This window comes from Heterocephalus glaber, unplaced genomic scaffold (genome assembly GCF_053883595.1).
Source record: "Heterocephalus glaber isolate CG9 unplaced genomic scaffold, H.glaber_assembly_v1.0 deba00000331, whole genome shotgun sequence".
Taxonomy (NCBI): Eukaryota; Metazoa; Chordata; class Mammalia; order Rodentia; family Bathyergidae; genus Heterocephalus; species Heterocephalus glaber.
Window position 1 is genome coordinate 62,390,725 of NW_028258142.1, and position 15,837 is coordinate 62,406,561.

The 15,837-nt window shown below is 45.6% G+C and overlaps 1 protein-coding gene across 9 annotated transcripts in view; it reads right to left on the bottom strand.

Moving 5' to 3' along the window:
• Akain1 (A-kinase anchor inhibitor 1) overlaps positions 1 to 15,837 on the bottom strand; it is a 65,230-nt gene that overhangs the window by 2,425 nt on the left and 46,968 nt on the right. Inside the window, exon 1 of one of the 9 annotated variants that reach the window (XM_087194526.1) lies at positions 1 to 15,837. This exon is cut by the window's right edge and continues 23,286 nt beyond it. The exons of the other annotated variants lie outside the window; for them this stretch is intronic. Coding sequence (XP_087050652.1) covers positions 1 to 130 — 130 coding nt within the window. The 5' untranslated portion in view covers positions 131 to 15,837. 9 annotated transcript variants of the gene reach the window in all.

Here is a 15,837-nt window from a genome sequence, read left to right on the forward strand (position 1 = left end):
CGATCGCGACTGTCTCCCCTTCCTCTCTTCCAGCGAATCTCCGGCTTCCTGATCCCACCAGCACAGGGTTCTCAGCCACTGGCAGTGGTCCTAGCACAGCCCTGGCCCCTGACAGCCTGTGAGAAGGCATTTACAAAGGGACAGTCTCATGTTTCTTTGGCCCACTGCACCTTGTCCTTCCGCCTGCACGGAAGGCAGACACAGAACTCCGGGCACTCAGCCAGTTTGCACCGGAAGCATCGAGCTGGAAGCCAATAGCCCAGGCACTGTGAGGGAGAAAGAAGACCCGGGTTCAAAGACATCACTGAGCATCAGCACTGACACTGGACCGTGGGTGAAGAAAATAAGCCCCTTTACTTCAATCCATCATTGATCAGATTTTACCTGCACCCAAACGCATGCCTGATGTGTGTAAGCCTGGTGGGGAAGGACACAGTCGGTGCCTGAATCCACGTCAAGCTCAGCTCTGCCCCGTCATGAGTCACAGGGTCTGAAGCCCTTGTGAGAAGCTGTCTTCTGAGATCTAGAACAGGAGTGGTGAACTTCCGCCCTGGGACCAGAGAGCAGATACAGGAGGCACGTGGGCCAGACGGTGTCTGAAGTAACCACTCAGCCCGCCGATGCAGCACCAAGTCAGCCACAGACTATGTGTCAGCAAGTGCATCTAGCTTTGTTCCAATCAAAATGTATTTCCTAAAAAGTATGGATCTGGGGCCCATAGGTGGGCATGTGTCAGTAACTCATCTAGAATGGTAGGAATTTTCTCATTAGAAGGCAAGGCAATCTATTCAACACTGCGTAGCACTTCCTGTGTTTCCTTGTTTGGAGCAAAGTCTTAATTTTATTTGGACAACTATGTAACTAGATATTGCTAAGTTATGACCATTCTGTGGAAGGGGAAGTTTATTAGTGAAATCTGGAAAGGGATTTAAAAGAGAGCAGGCAGAGAACCCATAAAGCCTTTACTGTCTCCCTATTTCACTGCCTGTAACTCTGACCTGTTGGCTGTCATTATGGGACGCTCATGTCCCTAAGGGAACCCTGAGAGTAGAAGCCAGTTTCAAGGATGCTGGAGGAAAAGGTTAGAAAGAGGCTGGGATCCCAATGAGCAAGAAGTCACCGTGTCAGTCCCTAGCTGCCCACTTCCAGGATTCTGTCATGTTAGAAAGCACAGCACACCTTGTTTAGGCCAGCTGCTGTTTTGGATCACCTTTTATTATGCAGCAAATTTAGCCCTAACTCATACCTGGCAGAATGATCATGAATCTAACATTGAGCCAAGCTCAATCTTGGAAATTTTAGTCTACTTGTTTACATTTAGGGTGAAGAATAGTGTGAGCACTGTTCCTCGTTCAAATCATTTTTTCAGTTACATTGCTACCGTGAAGGTGAATGTAAACTAGGGGCGGGATGTTTCACCAGGATTGATTTGTTAACAGCAAAATTTATAGACCCGTGAGAAGAGCATCATGTAAGAGAGGACTGAGTCCTTCTGGAAGACCAGACCGCTTGTATCCCTTTAGATATTTAATTGTCATGTATTTTACATTTCTGTCCCTTCCCTGAGAGATTTACTGTCTAGGAACAGTGCAAAATTAGCTTATTCAAAGCAAAACACAATACAGAAAAAGAGGACGAAACGAGCCATCTATACCAAGCAATCATCTAGGCTTGAAACTTTAAGGTGGCAGAGGACACTTGGAACATTCTCTGTAGAGGAAGAGTAAACAGCAATGGGCAGGAATCTGCAGAGACACATGGGCACAGGAACTAAGAACGTGTGTTTGGACACACCTGGAAGGTGAGCTGGGGTCCTTTCTGCCATGGGCAGTCATGCCACCTTGGACAAGATACCTCGTTCTCTAAGCTGGGTCACAGTCTGTGAAACAGGAAAGCAGTACCTATTTAGGGTGGCACAAGAGGATTAAGTGACACAAGACCCATTCAGCACTCTGTGGTCCCTGTCATAGTGTGAGCACTTAGTAAGTGTCCACCACTGGGCACTGGGGTGTGGATGAAGCTGTTTGACACAGCAGCTTACAGGTAAGATGGCTCTCACAGGGAGAGTTGTCAATTGCTCTCTCCTGCAACAGTACAGAAGCACTACAGTGCGGGGTGGCTTGCTTCATCAGCAACCTTCTTAATGCCCTGCCCCTGCTCCCCCGCAGTGTGACCCTCATCTGCCCAAGTGAAGTGGACCGACCAGTATCCACACCAGAGCTGGAAGGAAGCAAAAGAAAAAATAAGGGCCAGCAATTTCTTTTCCAACCTTTGTCACAGACGCTGCAAACGTCACTCTGCTCACATTCCACTGAAGGAAACTTTGCCATGTGGCCACTCCCGGCCACAAGGGTGGCTAGGAAATACTGCCAGAAGCTGGGCAGCCAGACGCCCTACTAAAACTCAGCAAGCTTCTAGAGCTGGAGTGAAAGATTAGTATGGATTTTTAAAAAATGATTCTCATAAAAAAAGACCAAGGATACAGTGGAAAAGGGCAGCGGGTGGCTCTGGCTACTGAGCAAGCGTTGCACAGGGCCTAAGTGTGCAGACAGACAAACGAGCTGAAGGCACTCGCTTGCTCCAGGAAAGAGCATCCCGTCTAACTGCATGTGTGTCAGGTCCAAAATATCCCTGCTGTGAAGATATTTTGCCGTGATCAGACCCAGCAAGGCTGAGTCTAGGGGTAGAAGTAAGCAGACTCTTTAATGATAGAGAGAAAAAGAAATCCTGTTCTAAGTTTAACTGTGACCTAATGCTCGGCCTAGATGACCATGTCCTCATCCCCCCGTTATGAATATAAATGTATGCGACAGCTGAAGGCAGTGCATGCCAGGCTAAGCCTGGAGGGCCCTAGGGCAACTGGAAGGTGGCTTTACAAACCCAGGTTGTGAGTCTACCCCTCACTGTCCTCTCTGCCACTCTGTCCCCTGCCGTGGAAGATGTGGGACAGAATGACAGGTGGCAGTCACCAAGGAAGAGAGGAGTAAAGGTGAAGAAAAAGCCACCCAGAGCACTTAACAGACAGGAAAAGCAAAACAGGAAGTCATACAGCCTCCAGGCAAGGGCGACACCCTGACCCACAACTGAAGCTAAGGAGCATGGGGGACAGGGACTACAGGGGTGTCTTCACAGCACCCCTGATTTGGGGAGCACAGGATTTGACACAGCTGTGGCCACTGCCTGACCTCAGCCACCCTGTTGTGAGTCGGTCTTTCACAGCTCTCCATCTGCTGCCACAAGCAGCCACCTCCAGCTCGGGATTCTCCCCACATGGCTTTGGCTGGCACCTGTCCTCGCTCACTCCTGACCTGTTACACTCTCTGGTTCTCTGTGCCCCTGCTCCCGGAGGGCAGCCAGCCAAGGCCGTTAGTCCTGGTACAGCCCAGGGGGAGGGCTGTGGGAAAGGTCAGTGTTCGCATGTGGAGGCAGAATCTGGACAGTGATGGTCCCTGCGTCACCCAGACTAGGCGGAAGAGGCGCCGTCCCGAATGTTACGTGTAACACTTACAGTCACCCCTGGCCGGGAGAGGACCGCTACCCGCTGACTGGTGGGTAAGGACCCAGCACACAGAGCACAGCAAACTCAGTTCTGGTCCCTTAACAATGGGCCTTTGCTCCGTAACTACAGCAGACTTTCCTGAGGGACCAGATGTGAGCTTCCCTCACCTGCACCCAGGGTGAACAGCCTCTGGCTGCCCTGCACCAGCATGGAAACAATGCTGAGGTCCCAGCCCCTTGGGTCTGAGAGCTGACCACCCCACGTCATTCCCCACACACCTCAGCCAAATCAGAAGTAGCACTGTATCCACGACACAGATCTGAGTTGTAAAAGGCACCCAGCATCAGATGAGGCAGAAGACCTGTCACAGCTGAGTGATCCCTGTGGTCACCCACCACACCCAGCGGATCACACCAGGCACCAAGATTCGCCTTGACTCTGCCCGCTGCATCCAGCCCCACCATTGCAGAACCCAGCGACCCCCTTCATGGACCACACAGGCTTCCTTACTAAGCTCTCCCGTAGAACAAGATGAGATGAACAGAAAAGCATAGAACGCTAAGTATACCAACAGGTCAATATGTTTCATTCATTCATTCATAAAGAGGATTACAGAGCTGGATGTGGTGGCACACACATGTCATCTCAGCTTCTCAGGAGACTGAGGCAGGAGGATTGAAAGTTCAAGGCCAGTGTGGGCTACATAGTGAGCCTCATCTCAAAAAAAAAATTACACAGCACGCAGTCCAGGACAGACACTAGATTAGGTTAGAGATCAGCACGTGCAGAGCAGTCCCATACCCTGCCCTATTGGAGCCTACAGTTGCGCAGTCAGAGGTGAATTACACAGGCCACAGTTTTACCCTGTGAGCAGTGGCACACGCTGGGCTGGGACCCAGGAACACACCAGGGAGACAGGACCGGGCTGGGCTTGGGGCGAGGGGCCCAGATGGAGGGTGTGTGGATGGGCGGGTGTCAGCCGATGCAGGAGAGGGAGTGGGGGCCGGACGCGACAGGTCAATGGGCCCACCGAGGAACAAGGGGTGAGGCCGCCTGGACCGCTGGGCGCCCATGGGGTGGGGAGCAGGGACAAGAGACCCACGGCTGGGGCGCCAGATGAAAATCCCACTAAGCCGCAGCTTGGACAGGGCCCCGGCCCGGGAAGCGTGATCTGGCCTTTCTAGGAAGAAGGCAGCCAAACAAACATCCTTCCAGCACAACACAGTGCAGCAGGAGACGTCTGGGAGGGTGGCACTATCCAGGAGGGAACCCGGGGACTGGTGAAACAGAACTCAGAAAAGCTGGCGGAAAGGAGAAACATCCTCTCTGGCCTTGGTGGGAAGACAGACGAGCGGCTTACTGACCAGCAGCCATGAAAAGCTTTGCCTGACAGCTCTTGGGTTGTTTCAGAGCATCAGCGAGTGTGCCCAGTCCCACAGCAGGAGCAGGGTGGGCAGAACCTCAGAGAGGAAAAGGAAATTCAACCTGCACACCGAGCTGGGGGCTTCTGGCCAAGAAAGGCAAGAGCAATGATGAAAAGCGGACAGTGAGTAGGAAGGACCTAATTGTCAGTACCAGTCACAAAGCCACTGTGGTTAAGAAAGGTGATATTTACACAGAGATAAAGAAAAGAAGCGATAAAACAGTCCAGAAACAGCCCAACATACAGGGACGTCTGATGCATGAAAGCTTGACACTGTCACACAGCCAGGAAAGGGACAGATTTTTAATCCGTGGAGCTGAGTCGTCCTGCAGGCGCCTGACGCACGGGCCTGGCACCTCCAAGCGTGAGCCCTGCTGCAAACTGTGGGCTCTGGGTGTGTAGGGTTTGCTACGGATGGTACCAAGTGTCCCCGTGTCTGCAGGTGTTAGGGTGAGAAGGCTGCGCAAAAGTGCGGGGACCGAGGCCGAGTGAGAGACCTCCGTACTCTTCTCTCAATGTCACTGTGAACCTAGAACTGCTCTAAAAATCATACTAAAAAAAAAGCCTGGATCCGGGTGTAGTGGTGCTCGCTGGGAGGCTGAGGCGGGCGGGTCAGGGCCCAGCCCAGCCTGGGCAACTTAGTGACTTCGTGAGACCCTTTCTTAAAATAAAAAATAAAACAAGGGCTTTAGATGTAGCTCAGAACAACAGCACTGGATTCAGTCCCCGGTGGGTGCGTGTGTGTGTGTGTGTGTGTGTGTGTGTGTGTGTGTGTTAGGGGAAGGGAACCAAAATTCTGGAAGCAGCCTATATGTCCATCAACAGATGAATGGATGAAAAAGGTGATATTTACACACTATGGAGTACTACTCTGCTGTAAAGAAAGATAAACTTGTAGGAAAATGGATGCACCTTGGGGCTACAATAGACACACAAGCTGTCACATGGTGCCTCTTATATAAGAGACCCAGAGTATAAAGAGCAAATAAAAGTCAGATAATAGAAAGTAGAGGGCTAAATCTTTCTCAAAGGAAAGGTGTTATGGTTTGGATCTGGATCTCCTCCAAAGCCTCATTCGGTCAGAGGTGGCTGAATCTGGAGTCTGTGATGCTGGGATCAAGGGGGTGGGATTACTAAAGCACTACACTTGAGTGAGTGGCTTGGCACCACCCGAATCCCCGTGGGCTGGATGGGGTAAGAGGCAGAAAAGCGTGGGGAAGTCTCTTTCTGTTGCTGCCTTCCCTCCCTCATGTGCGCCATGTTGTTTCTCCTCTGCAATGCCTGTTTGCCCTCCCCGCCTTGCAGCCAGCTGCCTGTGGACTGAAACCTCTGCAAACTGTAAGCCAAATTAACTTAATCCCGTCTACCTTTAGAGAAAAGTAACTAGGACAGAAGGAGACCAAGAGTTGGAGGGAAGGGAGAGGGGAGGGTGGGAGGATGAAGGAAGGAATGAAGTTGTATGCAACCGACTCCACACAAGGAACGGAAACATGTACTGCAAACGTGACTGTTAAAACATCTCTAAAAGGACTGGGACCGGGAATATAGCTCCATGTGGGGCCCCATCCCCGGTATCAAAAAGTGGGTGGGAGTGTAAGGGAAACCAGTGTCGAGGGCATGGTTTTATTTATCAAACACACTCAAAGTCACTTCTGCAGTAACAGTACTTTCTAACCTCAAACGCTCTTCCTAGTCTGCTTATAGACTCATCCTCCCAGGAGTTCTAAAGCAGCGGGATACACAGTTAGGAGGTTTCCTGTCCTCGCGGAGTTGAAAATCACCTGAAGAATCACACTACCAAAATCAGACACCTGTTCTGCCTTCTCACCCACCATGGGAGGGAAGAATGGAAGGGAGGGAGAGGAGAGCAGGACAGGAGGGAGACGTATACTGTGATTTTAAAGCGTGCCCCATCCTGGGGTCCTCCCTAAAACCAAGTACACATTCCTCACGGCCATCATGTTCTGTCAAAGAAGGAACCATATCCCAGATGTGGCCAAGTGCAATTCTACAACTTTAGTCATCTGTGAAAGTCATTCGGAATCCCTGCAGGAAGTGAGTGTATATCAAGCATCTCCAGAGCCCCGCTGAGGGAGATGTTAGTCAAATCTTGTCCACTCCTTGGAAGCAGGCTCTGCCTTCTGAAGACGTCTCCTTTGTAATGTCCCAGTATTTCACACATCCCCTCCCGCCGCAATGATGAGCAATGATGAGAAGAGGCTGTGAATTCAGCAATGTCCATGAACTCGATAGTGTTCATCTCCAGGGCCCCACTGCAGACTCTATGAGACTGTGTGGTCCTGCAGAAGGTTTAGGGTAAATATGTGCACTCCATCCTGAAACACAGCTGCGAGGTCTTGAGGTCTTCTTGTGCCCCCAAAGGCTAGAGGCTTTAGACGTGGCAAGGAAAAGCAGGCAGGTATTATAAGATAACTCCTAACAAGGAATTTGGAAAACCATAATGAGGACAGCAGCAAGGCATGGTGTGAGCTCTCCTCAACTCCTAGTGACTCTGAAATAGTTGTTCATGAAACTTTTATTAAATGTCCAACTCTACCAGGATTGTACAGGGCAGGCCGAGTTTTTACCGTCAGAAAAAGATTTCTCACAGTTTTTAAGTACCAAGAAATATTTTAAGATATGAGAAGATTAATGGAAATAATAAATTCTCTCCATTTTCCATTTCTTGCTCTTGCCTAATTCCAAGAGCGGTGAGAGTGGAAGCCTTTGTCTTGTTCCTGGTCTTGGAGGAAACGCTTTTAGCCTAGAATATCCATGCAACATTGGCTGAGGACCTGGCATACAGGCCCTTATGTTGAGGTAAGAGACCAACACCTCCTTGTTTCAGTGGACTTTATTATGAAGGGATTTGAGTTTCATCAGGGGCTTTTTCTGCATCTATTGAAATGATCATACAGTTTTTATCCTTCATTCTGTTGATGTGTGATGTATTACATTTATAGATTTGTGTATGTTGATCCATCCTTGCATCCCTGAGTGGAAACCAACTCGACCGTGATGAAGACCTTTCAGATGTGCTGATGAAGTCCATTTTCTAAGCTTTTTGTTGAGATGTTTTTGTGTCTATGCACATCATGGATATTGGTCTACAGTTTTCTTTTTTAGTGTTGTGTCCTTATTTGGCTTTGGTAACAGGGTTAATGCTGGCCCATAGCATGAGTTTGGAAGTGTTCCTCCCCTTTCAATTCTAAGAAATAGTTGGCAAGACTTGGCACGAGAGAAGTTTTGTAAAATTCACCAGGCACGCCATCCAGTAAAAAAGAGAAGCACAGAATATTGCTCGGAGTCACTTGCTTGGGGTCCACTGTGGTGGGTCCAGGGCTGGGACCAGAACTGCATGTTCCAGACCCTCAGCTAGATTCCTCGTCAAGACTCCCTGCAGCTGCTGGCTGGCCTGCAGGACATGGAAGGCCCACTGCGAGCCCAGGGATGATTTCTTCTTGCACAAAATGAAAAACATATTAACATCTCTTGCTCACTTCCCTATCAAATCATTGTCTTGTTGTGGCGCCTCTTGGTCCTCCTGCTCACTCCCGTCTCCAACAGTGGGCAGAGGAGACTCTTTTCAGTGCAAATCCACTATGTGAGTCACCTGCTCAGAACTTTTTCACAGCCTCCCCACACACTTGAAAAGCTCCCATCTCGCTATGGCCTTCAGGGCCTGCATGACGAGCTCCTGTGTCCTGAACAACTGCACATCTCCACTGTTTCTCCCACCCAGCCGACGTGGACTTTCCTGTGGTTTGGCCTTCAATTCATCATAAATGAGACCAGGCTTTGCATGTGGGAACAGCCAGGACCCAGTGGCTGGGAGACAATGGCAGGCCTATAAAAAGTTTCCTCGCCTATAAAACAGGCACAGTAATGGTGGGCTCCTACAGGGCGATGATGCCCTATGTGTTTTGCCCGTCTCCCTGCACCACAGCACCTGTTCTAGAAGGGACAGCCCTCCCCGCCTGCTCACCTCATCCTCAGAGTCTAATGTTCCCATAGACACTCAGTTAAGTACTCCGAAGTAGTAACAGTTGCAGTAGCGTTCTGATTTCCAGTCTGTTCTGTCCCCTCTGCCCAGCTCCCATTAATGTTTTGCTCTGGGCTCCTTTGCTGCATCTCCAGCTTTGCCGCAGTGAATGAACATGCAGGAGGAGACAGCAGAGGGGGAGGCACACTAGGGCAACTGCGCAGGCCCTCTGGGTGAAGCATGGAGCAGACAGCACACTGCAGTGAGACTGTGGGAGTGATGGCTCCAATTCCCAGCCACCTATCACTGGGCTGATTCAGAGTTTTGAGATTTTGCACCAAGCCCATTTCCCAGCCTCTTGTTTTCTGCATTCCCCTTCTCACTTTGCATCTCTACGAGTCCCTCCAAGACCCAAGGATCAGCCTCAGGTCCCTCTGCAGGTTCCAGGACATTGCAGGACAAGCCAGGATGAGAACAAACACCCCGCAGTTGGGTCCAGTGATGGATGCTCCCAGCCGATTTTGTGATTTCTGGTCCTTCCACGTTGGTCTGTAATGAATCTTGTCCTGCCAAATTTGAGGCTTGGTAGCCAACAGCGTAGCCAACATCCCTCAGAGAATCCCTTGGCCAAGAGGCACAGAGTCTGAAGCCCATTTCTGGGCCTTTCTGAAATGTCCAGACAAGCCCTGGCTGCCTCATCATGATCTAAACCTCTGGCTCATCTTTGAAGCAGAGGAACATAAAGCAAGTCACCCTTGCTTTATTTACAAAGTGGACAAAGAAAAATTTTTAAATCCTGCACCAGACATGAGTTTCCCTTGGGTAAAATTTTAGTCTCTGTGGCTTTTTTTTTAATTGTACCTTTTTTCTCCAACCATGAGAATCTTGGCTCTTCTTCCCATGTTGGGGTTAATTAGAAAACGAGAACAGGTGGCTGGAAATAGAAAAGGAAGCAAAGAACAAGATCAGATGTTCTGTCTTTTTTCCCCAGGGATGTTTCAGAAGGAAAAGGAAGCTGAAGGAAAATAAACCAGACTTCAGAAGTATTTGTTAGAGCCATGGGTCAGGTGGCTAATGCTTGTCCTTTACTCTGTGTCGCCAGGAGCTGGAAACTCCAAGTCAAATTTGTTGGTCTGAGGACCCATATGGGAGAAAGGAAAAAAGGGAGGGAGAGATGAGGGACAGGGAGGAAAGGGAAGCAACATCTCTCAGGACGCCAATTAGCTACCCTCAAACAAAATCGAATTACATCCATCTATTGCCATTGCAGATCGTACTTGAAGAATTTCTAGCAAGGGGGTAATGAGAAATAAGAGTAAATCATATGAGACATAACAGTTAATCAGTTTAAGATGCAAGAGCTTTCAGTCATTTAGGTTTCATCCAGTGAAAACAATATACAGTATTCACATTTTTATGTCACTTTTTCAAAAATGTCAAGCTCCTCCACCACCAACTCTTCTACCATAGTCTGTTAATTCATTGGTCTATTTGACCAAAACTCAATGTAAGAACTTGACATTGGCCAAATCTTAGAAGCCACCTGAGTGTCCCATGGTAATCACATGCTCCCACTAAAGGTAAACAAGCTTCTGAAGTTTCTGTCACTTCCTTGCTTTTCTTTAATATTTAGCTACAAATTTTTATTGTTGCCTATATCTGTAGTTTTATCATTTTACTGCTATGGAGTGTCCCTGTAAATGAATAGATCAGAATGTTTAATCTATCTAATATTACTAGGATTAGGCGTGGTCCCAGATGTAGCTATTTGGACAGATTCTGCTGCAAATATTTCTCCAACCTTGCCTATTCTCATGCAGGAATTTCCAGAATCTAGAAGTCGGAGTAGACCTCTGGGTTATAGGGAACATGCTTACTCAAATCAATAAATATTTCTAATTTGCTATCCAAAGGTGTACACATTTACACCCTCAATGGCAAAGGAATATTTTTGCTGCCCAAAGTCCTACTAAATTCCTGGTATGGCTCCTATTTTTTGAAATTTCCAACCTCATAAGCATGTCATTATAATCCGTGGATTTAATTTATATTAATTTAACTAGTAAGATTGAACATCATTCGGAAATCTATTTCCTGCTGTGGTTTCCCCTTTTATGAAACACATGCTTAAGTTCCTTGCCACTCTTGCATTGAATTGTGTTCCTTTTTCTTATTGTCTTGTGTGATTTCTGCACACTACCCCTTGGTCACTTGTAGGTGTAGCTAATATCTTTGTGATTTTAAAAAAATAAATCAATGTGTCTCCATGGACAGAAGTTTTTTGTTTTAATGCAATGAAATTTATTCATTTCCAGTTGATGTTCTGTGGTGACCTGGAGATTTCCATCTGAAGCTGAAGTTATTTTCCTCTGGTGTCTTGAAAACTTTACGGTTAGGACTTTAATCTACTTTGATTTTTGTGTGTGATGTGAGATAAGCATGTGATTTCACAGATTTCCACGAGGATAGTGAATGGCCATGGGATTATGCTGTGAAAAGTCTGCCCTTTCAGTACATCTTTGTCATAAATCAAATCTCCACATATGATGCCACTGGACTCTTTGGCTTTCATCTATTTCTCCATCTTTCATACTGATGCTTTATAAATCTTATTATATAGAACAGTAGGTCTCTCCATCTTACTCTTTGTATTAGCTAATCTTGGCCCTTGGAATTCCTATGTAGATTTGAGAATCCAAAAATCAGGTTTAAAAAAGGAAAAGGAGCCTGTTAGAATTTTGTTTGCAACTGACTTTATAGATCTACATGGGGAGAATTAGATCTTTACATATTTTATTCTTCAGTTTTATGCCCATGTAGTTTAAAAATGTATCATACATCTTTAAATAAATGTGTTCCAAGACACTTCACATCACAGCACATGCAATTTTATCCTTAAATTTTACTTTCCAAATGTTTGCTGTTTGCGTATAGAAATGCTTATTTTAAATTCAGAAAACTCACTGACTTCTCTTATGGATCCTAATAATTAATCTGCTGAATTCTCCAAACACCATGATATACTTCCCGAAGATGACAATCTATTTTCTTTTCAAATTCTACCTTCTATTTATTTCTTTAATTATTTACTTACTTTTCTAGACTGGTTGAAGAAACAGTAAAAGGCTGAGACAAAGTGTAATTCCTGTATTTTCCCCATTTCAAGGGAAATGATGCTGCTATCCCAACATTACGTCCATATCTGTTGGGGCTTTTTTGTAGGTCCTATTGATCACTGTAAGGAATTTCCTTTTTATTTCTAGCTGACTACGAATGTTTTACCGGGGGCACCTATCAAATTTTTTCATACTTTCCCACATCTATTGATATAAACTTCTTGTTTAATCTCATTGAACTTACCAGTATTACAGAGTACATTGGCCAGTTTCCCATTCGTAACCAGTCTTGTATGAACCTAAGCAATTGTGATTTCTTATATTTTTAATACACTGCTTGGTTTGTATCATTTATTTTCCTCAGAATTTTGCACTCATGATGACTTCTCCCCCATCCCCTGCCTCTTTTCTAATAGTTTTCCTTCTATTTTCATGTTATTCCTCCCCCCCCCCAGATTCTTAATAGTAAAGAAAACTAGGGCTGGGGATTTAGCTCAGTGGTGCTGCACCTACCTGGCAAATGCAAGGTCCTGAGTTTGATCCCCAGTACCAAAAAAAAAAAAAAAGTAAAGAAAATATGTGATATTTATCTTTCTAAATCTGGCTTGTTTAACACAACATAGTGGTCTCTAGTTCCACCCATTTTCCTCCAAAAGATATGAACTCATTCTTCTTTATGGCTGCACAACAACCCAGTGTGTATATATGCACACTCCCTTGATCCATTCACCCATGGGCAGACACCTAACCCAACCCCATATCTTGCTATTGTGAATTTGCTGCAGTAAACATGGGTATGAAGGTATCTTCATGGTATGCTGAGTTCAGTTCCCTCAGGTGTATACCAGGAAGCAGTGAGGCTGGATCAAATGGAACCTCTGTTTGTAGCTTTTAGAAACAGCCATACTGATTTCTCAACTGGCTGTCCTAATTTAAATCTGGTGTAAGTTAGTGTGTAAGTGTGTACATGTGCCCTTCCCCACATCTCACCTGCATTTACTTTTTTGTGTGCTCCGTGGTGGCCATTCCAACTGGGGTGAGATGGAATTTCAGTGTTGTGTTGATTTGCCTTTTCCTGATGGCTAAAAGATGTTGAACACTTTTCATATAATTATTTCTATTTTGCTTTTCTGTAAGACTTAGTAAAAATGTGATCTTATTTGTTCCTTGCTTACAAGAACTCACCTGTGAACCCCCAGAACATTGAGTTTGCCCTTCATGGATATAAATTTGGAAGAATTTTGTCCTAAAGTTCTTCACTGTGTCCTTTCTAGTTTTTGGTGTTGAAGTGTGTTTGTTTTGATCTTTTTGTTTTTGTTTTTGAGATGGATCTTGCTATATATAGCCCAGGCTGCCCTCAAAGTCACAGTGATCCTCCTGCCTCAGCCTCTCGGGTGCGGGACTTATAAGCATGTACCACCACACTCAGCTGTTTACTTTGAATTTTTAAAACAAAATTGTTTTAATTTTTGATGTTATAGGCTTTCTCTTGTTTCTTTTATCAATTTTATTTGTTCAGAAATCAAACTTATCTGTTGATCTCCTTTAAGTTTGATTTTTCTATTTCACTAATTTCTGCTTCCACTTTACTATTTCTTCCTTTATTCAATATTCTTGGGATTAATTTTTATCTCTTTTTCCTAGTTTCTGAATGTGGATGCTTATCTTATTCACCTTCCCCCCCCCCCTTTTTTTTGGTACCGAGGATCAAACTCGGGACCTTGCGCTTTCAAAGCAGGCGGCAGAATCACTGAGCTAAATCCCTTGCCTTTTCTTCCCTTTTAATATTAACATTTGAAGATGTACATTTCCTTCTAAATACTATTTTATCTGTAGTTCTTCAGTTATGAAATATGGGGGGGGTTAACATATTTTATTAAGATTTATCTTTGACCCATAATTTTCTTAGAAGGATCTTTCTTAGTTTTCAGTATATGATGGTTTCACAATTTATCTTTTGTTTTAATTTCTAATTTAATTCTATTTTCATTGCAAAAGAGATATACTGTATGTGGTGGTAAGGCACTGAAATATTTCAGGGTCTGTGTGGTCAGTTTTTTAAATATTTCATATGTGCCTGTAAATAATGTATATTCTGAAATTCGTTAGTACATTCTTCTAGATAAGTTCATTTAGTTAAATAACTCCATGTTTTCGATATTTTGAATCCTTATTAATTATAACTATTCTAGTGACCCCTATGTGGTTTTAGAAATAAATTAATCATGGCTAGAAGAAAATCAACTACTAAACCTGGTTCATGGAATCACCATAAGGCTCAAATGAAAAATCAATGCTCAAATTAATATATAAAATGTCTAAACACAGTGCCCAACACATAGTAAAAAGTCAACACATTTTAATCAAACTTATTCCCTCAGTAATAAATAAGTGGAATTAATTACTATGATTATCATAGCAGAATTTGGAATGCTGTAAATGCCCCCCTACAGTAGAAGCGTCCTGGAAGTGGAAAGCAAAACACTCTATTTTGAGCCCTCATTGCTGAAGGGCTGTGAAGCCCAGGAAAAGCATGGACAGGAAAAAAATGCTCTGAGTGTTCAGAAGAGGAGGCACGTGTGGAAGGGCTGAGGAGCTGCGCCCTGTACGGACAGCACCAAGACTCAGGACAAAGCCAGTGAACACAGCAAATTTCGTGTGCTGTTGGCCACACTGCCTCAGCCCCCTATTTGCCAACATCTTCTCTTAGGAAGAAACCCCAGACAGCAGGAATTCAGCCCTGGGAAAGGGGGTCTCCCTCTCCCGGACACGGCTCCATGTGCAAGCCTTGTAATTCCTGCGTAACTCATCTTCCAGTCACAGCGGAAACGCCCGCCCAGGTGAAACTTGGCAGGTGCAGAAGAGGCTCAGATGCTATGAAGAGTTGAATGTGATTGTTATCCAATCAAATAGAGCTATTGGGCTTCTTTCAAAGTCTACCAGGAGTTCCACATTCTCATTTTACAGTTTTCTGTTTAAAAAGACCAAAAATAATCACTGCTCGGGTTTAAAGAGGGAAGTGCTGGCCACGCCCTGGCACTGGCAGTGGAAAGCAGAGAACGAAGGAAAAAGTGGAGGGGGGCAGTCAGGTGCAGGACAGGTGTGGTCCAAACAGCAGCCTTAGGCAGGTGGTGGAAGGTCTGGTTGTCTTTCAGTCCTCAAAATCTGGTATCTGTAAGAATCCCTAGGGTCGACAGTTACAAGGCAGGCTCTCCAGCCTCACCCACATTCTGACTCTGCCAACTGGGGGCAGCACAGGATTTATGTACTTCACCCTGACTGAGGAGTCTGTGGTACAGGCTGTGGGGGCACCCTGCTACGTAATGCTCACTTTCAGTCCCTGCTCACAGGGCATGAGAAAGTGCAGCAGATACGTGGCCGCGTCACAGTTTAATTAATGGGGACAATGCAGCCAGTACTTCAAGCCCTGAAGTGCAAAGTTGCCTTTCCCATTTATTTAATCAACCAGTTACCAAATTGGTACTGCACTTCGGGAAACACGAGTCAATGATTAATCTCAGACAGGGTTTAAATCATTCATTTCAAATCTCTGCCTACACCCTACCCAGGTCTCAGACCAGGGGTGTGGATATTAGGGTAATTTCCAGCATTGTCCTCTTTTATTATAGTTAAATTGGTCAGGACAGTTAGGTTCACAGACAATATAAGAAACAGTGTTTTGTTGAGAGGAAGTGGAACTGCTTCTATGACAGTTTTTGGATTATTGAGAGATAGAAATAAATCAAATGGAAAATATTCAAATTCTACTTTGTTGTGGAGCCAAAGGCATTATTGGCCAGAAACACCCTAAAATTAG